Source organism: Cynoglossus semilaevis, chromosome 1, assembly GCF_000523025.1.
Source record: "Cynoglossus semilaevis isolate Cse_v1.0 chromosome 1, Cse_v1.0, whole genome shotgun sequence".
Lineage (NCBI taxonomy): Eukaryota > Metazoa > Chordata > Actinopteri > Pleuronectiformes > Cynoglossidae > Cynoglossus > Cynoglossus semilaevis.
Window position 1 is genome coordinate 15,944,187 of NC_024307.1, and position 13,874 is coordinate 15,958,060.

Here is a 13,874-nt window from a genome sequence, read left to right on the forward strand (position 1 = left end):
CAGACTTTGAACAGTCCAGCTCACGGTGGCTGCTGCAGGTCAAGGAAGAGATAATGGGGGATCTCACTGACGAGAGCTGACACAGATCTGGCTTCCAGAGTTCCCTCACTCAAACACAAACCCATAAATTCAACATCTCATTTAAAGACCAATGGGAAACAGATGTTTCAGAGTGTGATGTGTGATGTGTGTGGTTGTCAGGCCACAGATAAACCAACAGAAAAAAAGCAGAAGAATTCAGATTTTTGCCTCATTATCTCGTGATTGACTTCTCCATTTTTCGACCGTGTGACTACAGTTCCCACAGTCACCAGAGACGAAAAGTGATTTAAACTCTGGTTCCTCAAAAGTGTAATAAATGTTTTAAGAACACATTGATTTTTTTTAGACCATCACCTTCTATTTCACTGTACTTTTCCTGTATTTTTTTACTGTTACACTAACCATCTTTATGTCCTCTGTCCTTTAATAACCATCTTAATCTCCAACTCTACTCTCAAACTGCTCCACTGTCAACTTGACCTCTGATCTGCTCGTTCATAATTCTCTTCAATCACATGTTTGACTCTGATTCTAGCAGACCGTTTCCTTGTTGCTGCCGCCGACTTTCAATCATGTCCCAAGCTCAGATCCTGAACCCATCAGTCCCTCAGACCACACACACCTCAGTTCTGATATGTCGTATCTGCATGCCACTCCACCCTGATGTACTTTTCTGTACTCCTCTCCTGACTTCCTCATTCAGTACCAAACTTTCTCTCCCGACACCTTATCGCGTCATTTCTCTATTTTCACAAAGACACAACGCAGCAGCACATCTGTTGCCAGCATTTCAAGTTTGGTTTCTGACACCAGCAGGGTTGTGGTGTTCTGATCCACTACAAAAGAACTCTACACACTGCAGCCCAGTGCTGACATGGACAGAGGACAGATGTAGTTGTTGATGTGTGTGTATATGTATAATGACAAAGTCCGACTGTCAGAGTCTCACCTTTCTGGTGCAGACCCTTCTTCTCATACAGGATAATCAGTTCGCTGTACTTGTGAGCCTTCTTCAGCACCTGCTCACTCTCGTCAATGTGGCAGTGGTTGTTCTCCAGACGAAGGAGGGGGGACACCAGCGCCACGTTGGTCTGCAGGGGAGCACACCAGCGCCACGTTGGTCTGCAGGGGGAGCAGAGAAGAGGAGAAAGGAGGAGAGAGGAGGAGAGAGGAGCACAGGGTGAAAAAGAGCAGATAATACATGACTGTCCAGCGTTTTTAACCTGCATCTTTGTATTAGACCTTTTCAACGATCACTTCTGCCTCTTTGCTCTTTGGTGTGTTTTTTATTTTAACAAAAATGATTAAAAGATTCTTGGCAATTAGAAGCCTTCACCATCATCAGAGAGAGGATCGTCAGACACTCTTCTATCTTTTCCATCCTCTATAATCTCTGCCTCGGCCCTGGGGGTGTCACTGATTAAACAGATTCCTCTTTTCCTCTATAAGGAAACTCCTGACAGCATTCCCACTGAACTGAACCATTAACGTGAACTGTTTCAACGTGGTGGAACAGAAAAACCTCGGAGGAACCTCCACCCTGTTCAGCTCTGATCGTTCAGTCCAAAACCATTCTGGAAGCCCCTGCTGTGACTTCATCCAACATTCTAATAACTGATCTTGCTGTTCCCCTTAGGTACGAACGGCTTTGATTTAGCACCAGGAAACTGCAACTGCCTCCATTTGAAGTAAATGACCATTACTTCACTTTTCCAAGCAAATTAAAAATGAAAGAGTAAATATTTGAGAGGCCTCACGTGCAGGTAACACTTCAGCAGCGTGGTATCGATGATCTGCAGCAGCTTTTTGCGGCTCTTTATCGTCGGCGTTCCCTCCATGAGTGGAGATGTTGTCGAACGGTCGGAGTCGTTCAGCTGTTTCACCAAGTGACTGCGTTTCTGTCACCACAAAAAAAAAAAAACTTAAAATATTCGTTCTTGTTCTCATGTTTCATATTTCTGCTGCAGAAGGCCAAATGTGCCTCGACGTCCCCCAGACCTGTGTGAGGTAATCGATCAGAGCCAGGTGAGCCTTCTCCAGCTCCGCCCCCGACAGTGTAGGCAGAGGGTTGGGATAGTGCAGCTGTTTACGGAAGTCTGACGGGAGCAGATCTGGGTAAAGTCCAATCACATGAGTGGGATCTGAACAGAACCAGAGGAAGAAGAGATGAAGACGTTTGGTTTAATGTCTGACCACTGAGGTACTGTAAGACCTGTGAATACTCTCACCCCATTTACTACTGACAGAGAGACATGTGCCCCCTCCCCACATTAGCTGCATGTCCCCCACGGTTGATCACAACCCATGGTTAACAATCTAAGTGTTTGACTCTACCTGTGCCCAGTTTGGCAAACACCTGCATGGAGTCATCAAATTTCTTCTGACAGAAGAGATTGAAGGCGTAAAGACTCTGGATGTCATGAATCTGCCGCTTTTTATCTCCATCTGAGTCATCCTTCATCTTCTGGTGGACGGAAAGACAAAATCCAAACACAACAAAGTCACATTTATCCAGAGTTTTTCTTCTTTTTTACCCAAGAATTTCATAAACCACATGAAATGCCTTTTCTATTTTTTGGAAAAGCGCCTGGAGTCCAGATTGTTGGATAAGAAGAATGAATGATTTTATCTAAACACGTAGATTCACTGTTCCATTCTGCAGCTGAGAGTCGATGTGTCGCTCACCGCCAGCTGAAGCGCCAGCTCAAACTGTTTGTCCTGAAGGAGCTGTTGGATCTGTTTGGCTATGGACACTGGCACCAGGCGCCACACAAAATGGTTGCTGGCAACATACACAATATTTTGCCTGAGAAAGACATGAGGAGTAAATGAGGATTAAATGATATGACATACAAGTCAACGTATCGTAAACACTGTTGCAACATTCTCCCCAGACTGGGATCAATAAACTTATAAATCTAAAAAGGAGACATATTGTGCTACCCAGACTGGGATCAATAAACTTATAAAATATATTCTAGTATAATCTAATCTAAAACTCTTAAAGGAGTCTTTTATTCAATAAATATGGTTTCCTGACGTCTAGATGAGATGTATGGTTAATTTCAGTTGATGTAACAGGAGGAAATTCAGGTTCTTAGTTTTTACAGTGATGGTTTTCTTAGTTCACAGAACTGCAATGTCATCTGTTCTGACTGAATTCTAATCCAGTGTTGATATTAGAAGATCATGGGCTGACATTTATATCACACAGTACTGATACTCTGACTGCAGTTGGACACATCTTCAAACCCTCACCCTGCTGAGCTGATGAAGCGAGGCCTCTGCAGCTCCACACTCTGCACCAACAACCGAGGCTCAAAGGTCCGGATCTCCACGTACCGAGGAAGAACAGCGATGATGTACGGAGGCTGGTGCTCTGGAGAGAGAGAGAGAGAGAGAGGGAGAGAGGGAGAGAGAGAGAGAGAGCAACAACAGTGAACCTCAGAGAGGGAGAAAGAGAGAGAGAGAGTGAACCTTCTATTACAACAGTTGTTCAGTGGTGCAGTAGCAGCGTTCAATTGTCACGGATGTTCACGGTGCCCTCTTGTGGCCATACATCATATGTTGTATATTTTTGATATACAAGTTGCTTCCAAATACTTCTTCCAAATACTAACACTACTAACACTACTACTACTACTACTACTACTACTACTACTACTACTACTACTATTTCACGATAGCCCTTTTAAGATGATATGATGACAAGATCATTTGATAACAGCCAGACTGCTGGTAGGACATGTGAACCATCCGTCTGTTTCTTCCGGCCACTCTCAGTCTGGACACTGACCTGAAGTCAAAACCACAACAGTGTCTCTGTGAAACTGCCTGTGCCATCTTGGAGGTAGCTGCTCTGCAGCTTCTCTCTGAATCTAAATGAGCACAGATGGGCCGGCTTTTTAATAGAATGGGAAAACTCATCTGCATCACGTCTGTGACAGAGCTCATTAGTTACCCACAAATGTGATGTATTACTCATGGGGTAAAGAGATGGGGTTTTTTTCTATTCTGGCCCAAAGGAAACAGCAGCTCAGCTCAGACAGAACGGAAAAAGACATTAGATCAGGGAAGAAATGATTAAGAAAGAAAAAGAAAAAAAAAAGCAGACACTAGTGAGATGAGCGGTGATGGAACAGTCGCGGTGATTGGTTTAGATGTCGTGTTGGTTCAAATTCAACGTTTCATTCAGCTGCTGTCTTCCTGACTTTATAAACGTCACATTAGGACTGGTGATGGATCAGGACATCATGTCTGTGTTAGTTTGTCTCTGACTGAACATGACTGAGGTTTTAATCAATGGAAGGAAAACAACCTGAGGTTACAATCTAATGACAAATGACTACTGGGAAGCTAACATCTGTACAGGTACGGTGTGATGTCATTAAGAGGTTTGAACAAAAAATATCTGGTGAAATTTGAGTGAATTAGACAAATGACTTCATAAAATAAAATAACGACTCAAACGACAATTTAAATCACAATCACCTCAAAATTCCACACAGGATTTGCTGTTGTTTATCTCTTACCCATTGCTATAGGGATGTCTGTCCAGTTGAGGGCGCACTTCTGAGTACAAACGCCTTCTTCATTCAGAACCACAGTGAGGTCATCCTGTCCAACAGCCACCTTCCCATCAGCCAGTGGGGCAACTAGAGGTTCCAGCTGTTTCCCAGTGGGGAACAGTTCTTTAATGGAGCCACGCCCGTCCATCTGGGACACAAGTGTTGGTCACAATTAAACAAATTATTTATTACCTGGATGCTCTCTGACATGATGTTCTAATCCCGGTCCAACAGCCACCTTCCCATCAGCCAGTGGGGCAACTAGAGGTTCCAGCTGTTTCCCAGTGGGGAACAGTTCTTTAATTGAGCCACGCCCGTCCATCTGGGACACAGCAGAGACACAAGTATTGGTCACAATTAAACACATGATTTAATACCTGGATGCTCTCTGACACGATGTTCTAATCCCATCAGATTAGAACAAAACTAATCTTGGAAAAGAAATTGAATACAGAAGTTATTTTCAAAATCAACTTGACCGTGTCCAACACCAGAGGTTCAACACACTTTCACGACCTCTGAAAATATTTCAAGTTATGTCAAATCCCCACCAGAGATATGATGGCCATGGGTTGAGACCACCATCTGTAGATGAATGCCATTGTTTTAAACTTTTGATGGAAACGGCCTTTGCAAAAAAAAAGTCTTAAAAATGTCCCTACAGAAAATAAGACTAAAAATGTTTTTCTTAGGCTTAAAAAGATTTTTTTTTTACATCATTCTACCAAAATACAATTAAAGGAAGTGTCAGACAACGCACCCGAAAAAGGTAATAGTCTCGCTTGAAACCAACACAGATGGAGTTTCCACACCAGGCCATGGACTTTGGAATATCTGGAGCACCAAAGTCACCCTAGCAGACAAAAAGAACACACAAGACAGATAAATTTGTCAAAAGGACTGGAAAAAAACCACAGCATACATGACAGCGTGTTGACTCACACACCTGCAGCTCGTGAAAGTCCCTGTCCTTCCAGTAGTACAGCTGCAGTTTCTTCTTCACTGCCACACACATCCTCAGCGTTTCCTCTCCTGTAGACGTTTGCTGTGGCAGACAGAGAGAATATAAGCTGTACGACCCTCAGAAGTTCTGATTAAATGAGGCGGTAATCTGACTGTTACTACAGACACTACTAAAAAATGTACAAGAAGCTCCTGTGAATCTTGTCTGATCTGACCTTGGACTGACCTCTGAACTACAAACAGAGATTGTGTGAATGTTGATCAAGTGAAAGGCAGTAAACGGTTAAAATAATGCACAGCATGACAGGCTCTTTGTTCGTTGGAGACATCACCAATGACATAAGGTCATCACTGCACTGAAACTGACCTGCAGGTCACATGCAAACAGCGAGGCTCCTCGTGCTTTGGACAGCACAGTGATCTGCTGGAACGTGAGGAGGTCATGGACGTAGATGTTGTTCTCTGTGGGAGCCAATAGCAGACGTTAAATCTCTAGTGTTGTTCCAATTCAATCCATGTTCGCTAACAGGAAACGGAACTCACCCAGAAGGCTGACAAGGATTTTGTACTGAGGGACAACAAAAAGCTACAGAAGAAGAAGAAGAGACACAGTTTGATGAAGCACAAGCTGAACATCTCCACAGTCAGCATTCAGTGTGGTGTGCAAAAGCTCAACCAATCACACGGGGACTTTCACCACAGTTTGTTGGTAAATAAACATCACATGAAACATCTTTGGTATTTTAGGTTGGCACCAGGTCTGGATGTTAACGTTGGTGTGACTCACAGAGGGAGGGGCTTGGTGTGGCAGTGAAGAGGAAGTGTCAGACTAATACTGACAACAGACTGACAGATCTGCAGTGTCACTGGCAACTCTGCTCAGCAGCACAGACACAGCAGACTGCCCTTAGACAAGTTGGCAAAGAAATATAATTTACGTAAAAATAAGGCCTGTCAGAGTTAATGCATAATTAAATATTATTAAAATACAAAATTAAAATTGTGTTGCTCTAATATGCACTGTATATTACACTATTATTTGCACACACTGTGGAATTTTTTTTTTTTTCACTAAAGATGCTTGGAATACCAATTCAACCCTGCCTGTGTTAATGGAGGATAATGAAATACTCATGTCGAAGGAGGGGGTAGGGCTCGTGTGTCAGAGTGAAGGAGGTGAAGCTGAAAAGACGGTGTGTGTTGGGGACACAGGGGGAGGGAGAGGAGAAATAGGTATGAACTTGTGGCCCATGTATTTTAACGCAAAATGAACTATGTAGATATTTTCCCGTGCAATACGGCAATATCGCCCAATCCTAACACGTCCTAAAAGCCGCCATCAAGATCCACGGCAATGACTTAAATCAAGCAAGAATATAAAGCAGAATTTTGAAACTTGTTGTCCTTGACTTTATTCTGTATTCTTAATTCTGTTATTTAATGGAGTCATAGAATGTTGATTTATAACAATAACCATAGTAACACAGAAATCTGCAGCTACGCTGTGATCACTCAGTTTAACACTTCTGACAGTTTGACAGCCTGAGTAAAAATATTAGACCAATGTGTGTTGTTATAACTGAAGCACCTGCTGAATCTTCTTTGAGAAGTTCTTGTTGGACTTCTCCAGTGTCACCTCAAAGTGATGTCTACCTAAGAGGAAAGAGAGAGTTGATAATCAAAAGAATGTTGTCCAATGTTGGGCTGAAATATTAATACATCGTCCAATCAAATACTGTGGCAAGTACTCAAAGTATTTACATATAATGGCATGTTTTACCCTGGTATTTCACCTCATTATTAATTAATTTATTTCCATCACGGCTGTTAATGACTGTTTACTGACAATCTGAGCAATGCAATTTTTATGCAACAAACACTTTAAATATTTATTAATTTTACCTGCATTGTTCAGCAATGCAATTTTTATGCAACAAACACACTTATTAATTTTACCTGCATTGTTTTTGATACGATAAAGAAGAAGATGCCCCGGTTTTGTTCCCACAAGCAGACAGTCCTCTGAAAAACAAATAAAAAACAAACAAAAACCCAGCAGTCAGTCATTTCCAACAATCCGTCTTTTATCAAACGGAAATGTCTTCATTCAGAGCAGTGATCATCAACTGTCCAGTCTGCTCCGGGAATGGATTCCAAACATCTACAACATTATCATGTTAGACAAAAATGTGATTTTTTTAAAAAATTAATTTTATTTAAGTCAAGAAAAGTTCTGGCTCTCAGACAAATATAGTGGGTGACCACTTTACAGCCATAATGATGATCATGATGATGATGATGATGTGCAGTTCTGTTAGGGCTGTTAAAACTTCTTAAATTCATATCAGATACTGATTCCCACTGTCCCTCAGTGGACTGTCCTTGAACTGTCCTTGACTTTGTTTATACGTCGTATGCTTTTGGGTCAGGGTGTTAAAGTTGTACTGTACATCAGGGTACTTTGTACTTTCTCTGTGTTTTATTGTGTATTGTGTGGGGTTTTTATTATCATTGGAGGTTTGGTCAGTTGGTAGTCAAAGACACTTGGTTACTGTATAATCTACCATTAACAAGTCAGAAAACACGTTTCTGTCTAAAGACATACTTTTAAAAGTGCTGATCACACTGAGCATCAGAATAAGACATTTAGGTGATTCATTCTTTAAGACAGATGTCACACTGGCTGGTCTGGATATTTACATGAACTGCTGATTGTGTGAAGGAAACAGAACAGGTAAGGTGTCACGTCAAGAACCTTATTTTCATCCAAACATTCATTGAAAATGGATTCCACACATCTTTGAGATATAACCTGCAGCAACGGCGTCATGCCATCATGTTCAAACGCATCAAACTCTTGCAGGGACGTTTCCAGTACCTACTATACTTAGTACTGTCCTGTATTGTACTGCATTTGTCCAAATTATGTACAATCGTGCAATTGACTCGCTGTTGATCGTGTAACTTGGCGGATTCGAGTAAATAAAAACCTTCATATTTGAACCATCCATAGTCCACCTCAAACAACAGTCATTCTAAAACAACGACAAATACACCTTACCCCAGGCTGCCAGGCAGTCAATCTGAAGAGGAAGTTTCTCCAAGATAGGCACTGGTTCATACGCGTCATGCATGTTGAAGGAGTGATATTTCTGCGGGTCAGCTAACCGACCTTCTGATAGATTAATCCTGCGATGAGTGGACGAGGGTCGGGACAGCAGCTGATTTAGACTCTGTTTGGGGTGGTACACCCAATTGTCGCCATCAAAGACTGAGCAGTTCCGTGTTTCTGCAGCCAAACAGAGGAGGTGGCCTGGTCGATTCCGGCGTCACTGACTGCTTCACTAAAGTGATGTTCGGCGTGTGGGCCAATAATCTCTTCAACCAAAACAACAGCTGACGACACTGTTAGTCCGGTCGGTACCTCACAGGTTAGCAGGCTAGCCGCGGCTAGTGCTAGTAAACACAGTTCCCTCTTACTCCATGATGTTCTGCCTAAGCCAAAAACCGGTTAGGCTGTCGCCAACAACTAACAATAACATTAATACACATTAGACGTGACTGTTAAGAGTCAAAGACACTACTTTCAACTCCCTGAGTTAGCTTCTAGTTTCCTCCCTTGGCTGTGTTGACATCAGCTGCGCGAGCTTTGACAGACACGTGACCCAAAGTCAGCGCTCTCACGAGGATTGTGTTAAAGTGGGTCCACAGTTCTCGCGAGACTTTTCGATATCTGAAACGGCACTTTCAAAAGGTCGTGTGCAAAAACAAGTTCTATTTGTTTTATATTCAGTATCTTACACTAATTATACGTACACAATACATATGTATTCGCGAATGTTCTCTAAAAACATGATTTTTTGTTTCCATTAAATTATTTCGTTACACATCCAAAGTATATAAAGTAAAATAGTTGAACCGTTTTTCAGTATAAACTTTATTTGTAGAATGTTTGCAAAAGGCCACAATATTGCCAGCTTCACATAAAGTTTCAGACTAACATTCCACTATGTGTTTATCTATCTTTAGTAGTAGTATAAATAATTACTACATAAATAATAATTATTATTACTATATAAATAATATAACTAAACTGCTGATAGAAAATTCACCAAAAAGCTCAATTTTGCATACACACACATATAGCAGTAGATAGCACACATATAGGACTATATTTCAGTTTAAGTCCAAAGTAAATATAATTACTTGTGGAAAAGGGAAACATGTTAATTGTACAGTATTTAAAATTAGTCTGCCCTAGTGAATTTAGGTAAGGATGAAAATAAACTTCAGTGAAAGGTGATAGATATGCAAACATACAGTGAGTGTCATACTGTATATACAAACTGTGTAACCAACATTTTTTACATGAAGCTACTTTAAACCTTGGCTATTAAATAGAAAGGAAAAAATATTAAAAAACTGAAACTGTGTACTTTATCGTAGACTCAAGAGGAATAATGATTTCAGGGAATACAGAGCAGGACTGAACTGTTCACTCTGCAAGTGCCACAGATTGGAACTACATTTAAAACTTTGGTCTAAAACATACAACTGTGGTCCAACTATCCTGGTTGTTTCAAAGTTGAGGACCATGAGGACATGTGTTAAAGCATGGTAATTTGTAGGTCATTTTCAACGGGTAGAAACAGAAAGGACTGATTAGTTTTCCAGTGTTTCTGTGAGTTAAATCAGCCAACGGAGCTCCTGCAGGGATGACACACATCTTTGGTTCCATCTAACTGACATGGTTCTGGTCGGAACATCAGTTTGAAATGACAAATGGAAACAGTTATGTAACTGTCTTTAAACACATGTATTCCTCCTTCACAGTGACTCAGTTAATCCCAGTGGTGGCCCCTGAGGATACAGTTCATGTTAGCTATTGTAATATTACAATTGTAATATTATGTGGACAAGTCTGTCCGTCTCTGTAGTACTGCCATCCATCAACCAGTGTTCACTAAGTACTTAGCTAAAATTCATCTAATTAAATATATTAAATATTTTTGCAATGACCCAAAGTCATTAAATCCTTCATACATCCAATAAAATAATAACATTTGAGATGCAATAAAAAATGCTTTTTTTAAATTTATTTTAATATTCTCCCTTTGCTCTCCTGTTAGTGTTAATCCATGAATTCCCGAAAACGGAAGCAGTATTCCTGCTTACAAAAAGAATATATTGTACAGTACTTCCACATGTAGTACAGAAGGAAAAGTGCTGGTTATGTGTTAACACAAAGTCATATACTTTCTACAGGGAACGTCGGTGGCCAAGTAAATGCACAAAACATGCTAATGATTATTTATGTACCTAATGGTTTACAACATATTTTATCTTTCTCTCTTTTTCATCAACTGATGCCATTCAACTGTTAAATAATATGTGAAGCAATAAAACACAGGCTGAAAGAAACACTTTCTCCCACAATGAGTTCAGAGTGTCAGATACAGTGTTGGCTAAAAATAATCTCTTATGAAAGGAGAATGTCCTGGAAGGACGTGGACCTGAACAGATGCAACAATGGTGCAAATATTCCTACACATTAAATCCACTCAGCGTCAGCGTGGCTCCTCGCAGTGACAGAGAAAACATGTTTCAGCTTATAGTAAAAAGAATAGGAATCAACTTGAATTGTGGGTAAAAATAATAAAAACAAATAAATAAATAGTAAGACATTTAAAAAAAATCTTGGAGTGTACTCTTCTACTGTACATGCCATTACAGCAGCCCATCCATCCACAACCAGTACCTGCTTTAGATTAATGGTTAAAAAGATAAAGTGTCCAGAAAGAAGAATTGGCTTTACCCCCATCTTTTTGGTCATTGCAAAGCACCCGCATACACACCCATCCATCCATCCATCCATCCATCCGTCCATCCATCCATCCATGGCCACTCTGGGTGATTTGCTGTCTCTTCATAATCTTTTTTTTCAGCTTTCCTTCTATTCCATTTTAGATCGCTCCATCTTAGTTTTTAGGATTTCCTGTGATGTAGGAAGAAACACATAAGAAAACTTGGATGATGTTCAGGAACATTATAAACAGACTATAATAAAAATAATAAGAAGAGAGAATTTACCTCCTCTTCATCCAGCATCACAGGTAGAGCTCTGTGTGACACAACAGAAATTAGGTTAGGTATTATATGAATAATAACTACAACCCTAAAAAAAGTCACAATGTTTTACACAAATATAAATATAAGGAATGAATAAATATAAACTCATGGCTGTCAAGATGAATACTATGATTTGTTTGTCTTAGAGTTTCTAAAAAACAAGTCTATTATCAATGACTGCTTACACGTCAGCAACAGTTGTAGGAATGTTCTCCTCCACCCACTTCAGGTCTTCATCCTGGTGAAAAAAAGATTCAACATAATAATAATAATAATAATAAAAAACAAGCTACAATGATGTGGAAACATTGGTAAATAATCAAACACAGACAAACCTCTTTGCTCAATAATTTTTGGGAGCCATTCATTTCAGGTTTTGAACCTCTCATCTTCATCCCCTCTGAAAAGAAAGAAAAAATATACGAATGAATCATATGTCATAATTATTAGCTGGAAGATGTCACATGACTGTGACTGAAGGATATGTGTTGATGTGACAGTAACAGGAAGACCATTTTACTATATTTATCACTGCAGCTCTAAGGACACTCCATTTTACTATATTTATCACTGCAGCTTTAAGGACACTGACATTTTACAGCATTCCCCAGAACAGTCAGTCACTTCACCTATTATTCACCTTATTTAACTTTATTATTAACTTGATCTTTTTTATCATTATTAATGTCTTAGCTTACCAAATATTTTTTAATCGTTTTTTAAATATTTGATATATTATTATTATTATTATATTAAATCAATTTTGTTGTTTGGTGTCTCCCAGTGTGGACTTGATATGATTGTGATTTATCGTAACATTACTTATAATTAGTTTATAATTATAAAACATAAATATTTATTTTTTCCTCTTTGCGACATATTATCGACTCATTATAAAACATAAATATTTATTTTTTCGATTTTATTTTTGCGACATATTATCGACTGGTTATTTTCCACTACGATGATTGGTTGAAGCTGCCTCACCGCCACTGGACTGCATTGTGTCAGACATGAGTATAGAAGTAGAACTCACAGATGTCAGTAGCTTTTTGTGGTGAATACGACCAGCGTACTTTATTTTAATTTCTCATGATCTACCAGCAATCCTTTGCAATCTACTGTTGCTCTACGTGGTCATGCACAATTTGAAAGAATCCAACTAAAAGTTTTGTTTATTTTATCTTTTCATTTCTCTGGTTGTCATGGCGTGTGAATCAAACCAATCCAACATGTGTTTGTTTCCCAAACACCGTCTGACGCAAGTGTTTCTCCACAACGGTTTGCTGGTCCTGTAACGTTAGTCTGGACCAGTGGAAATCTCTCACCATAAGCCTCGTTCAGCATGGGCTCCTTGCTCTCGTCCTCTTCATCATCATCTTCGTCAATCAGAGGAGAATGAGAGAACCTGAGAGGAACAAAGAACTCAGAGTGAGGTCCAGCTGCAGGTCAACAGACATGAATCATCTTCAGATGAACTCTGACCTCTGGTTGTTAGCAGAGGGTCGCAGCAGCACCATAATGACCAGCAGGATGGTGGAGAACAGGAGACGCCAGAAGGCATCATCCACCCACAGGTTCCTCCAACCCTGCAGTGATAATGAACACAGAGAGGAGAGAGAATAAAGAGGCGAAAAGAAAATTCTCTTTTCATTGCTGTGGAACATGGAAAAACACACAGCAATCAAAGAGCCACAGAAAATAAACTGACCGTCTGGCAGTCCACCATCTTTAAGACTTTGGTGGTCCAGATGATGAATATAATGGAAGCTGTGGACACAGAGTAAACACAGGTCTGATGTTGATGTCTGTAAAGGCTACGCAAACGCTTGTATCCATGTGGAGCCTTAAGCAAAACAACCAAAAAGAAATGTTCAATCCCAGCTGAACATGAATGCAACTGCAAATGGTGCATGAAAAATCACTGAAGGGTGAATTTGTTTTTCAGGAAGGTTGACAAGTTTGGTGGAGGATTTTTCTTCCATACTGAGTCTAAAAAGAAGCTAATAATGTTCTGGCTGCAGCTTCAGAGCTTTTATCTAAATAACAACAAGTACACAAGTTATCCAAATGTTCCGCTAAACAAAACATCTGATGCTCAGATCTTAGTGCCGCTGCAGAAAAAAGTATTTAGAAATTATAACCACAACCACATGTATCTATTCACTGATC

The 13,874-nt window shown here is 40.1% G+C and overlaps 2 protein-coding genes across 7 annotated transcripts in view; both read right to left on the bottom strand.

Moving 5' to 3' along the window:
- Positions 1-9,254, bottom strand: part of vps39 (VPS39 subunit of HOPS complex) — an 18,920-nt gene extending 9,666 nt beyond the window's left edge. For 2 of the 3 annotated variants that reach the window (XR_003049676.1, XM_008313993.3), the window contains exons 1-14: positions 8,635-9,254; positions 7,530-7,595; positions 7,162-7,226; positions 6,117-6,159; positions 5,941-6,035; positions 5,557-5,655; positions 5,371-5,463; positions 4,575-4,758; positions 3,301-3,421; positions 2,728-2,848; positions 2,377-2,506; positions 2,041-2,183; positions 1,800-1,940; positions 992-1,133 (exon numbers count right to left, since the gene is read on the bottom strand). Coding sequence is in view for 2 of the 3 variants with exons in the window: in XM_008313993.3 (XP_008312215.1) it covers positions 992-1,133; positions 1,800-1,940; positions 2,041-2,183; positions 2,377-2,506; positions 2,728-2,848; positions 3,301-3,421; positions 4,575-4,758; positions 5,371-5,463; positions 5,557-5,655; positions 5,941-6,035; positions 6,117-6,159; positions 7,162-7,226; positions 7,530-7,595; positions 8,635-8,707 (1,516 nt within the window). In the remaining variant the exon portion in view is untranslated. The remainder of the gene's footprint in view (positions 1-991; positions 1,134-1,799; positions 1,941-2,040; positions 2,184-2,376; positions 2,507-2,727; positions 2,849-3,300; positions 3,422-4,574; positions 4,759-5,370; positions 5,464-5,556; positions 5,656-5,940; positions 6,036-6,116; positions 6,160-7,161; positions 7,227-7,529; positions 7,596-8,634) is intronic. The other variant, XM_017037391.2, reaches the window with a different exon arrangement.
- Positions 9,255-10,657: 1,403 nt separating this feature from the next.
- The window catches only part of LOC103381523 (transmembrane protein 87A), a 10,635-nt gene continuing 7,418 nt past the window's right edge, over positions 10,658-13,874 (bottom strand). For all 4 annotated transcript variants that reach the window (XM_008313942.3, XM_025055791.1, XM_025055794.1 and 1 more), the window contains 7 exons: positions 13,414-13,472; positions 13,188-13,291; positions 13,031-13,110; positions 12,038-12,102; positions 11,888-11,940; positions 11,664-11,694; positions 10,658-11,568 (listed from right to left, as the gene is read on the bottom strand). In XM_008313942.3, the coding sequence (XP_008312164.1) occupies positions 11,527-11,568; positions 11,664-11,694; positions 11,888-11,940; positions 12,038-12,102; positions 13,031-13,110; positions 13,188-13,291; positions 13,414-13,472 (434 nt within the window). In that variant the 3' untranslated portion in view covers positions 10,658-11,526. The remainder of the gene's footprint in view (positions 11,569-11,663; positions 11,695-11,887; positions 11,941-12,037; positions 12,103-13,030; positions 13,111-13,187; positions 13,292-13,413; positions 13,473-13,874) is intronic.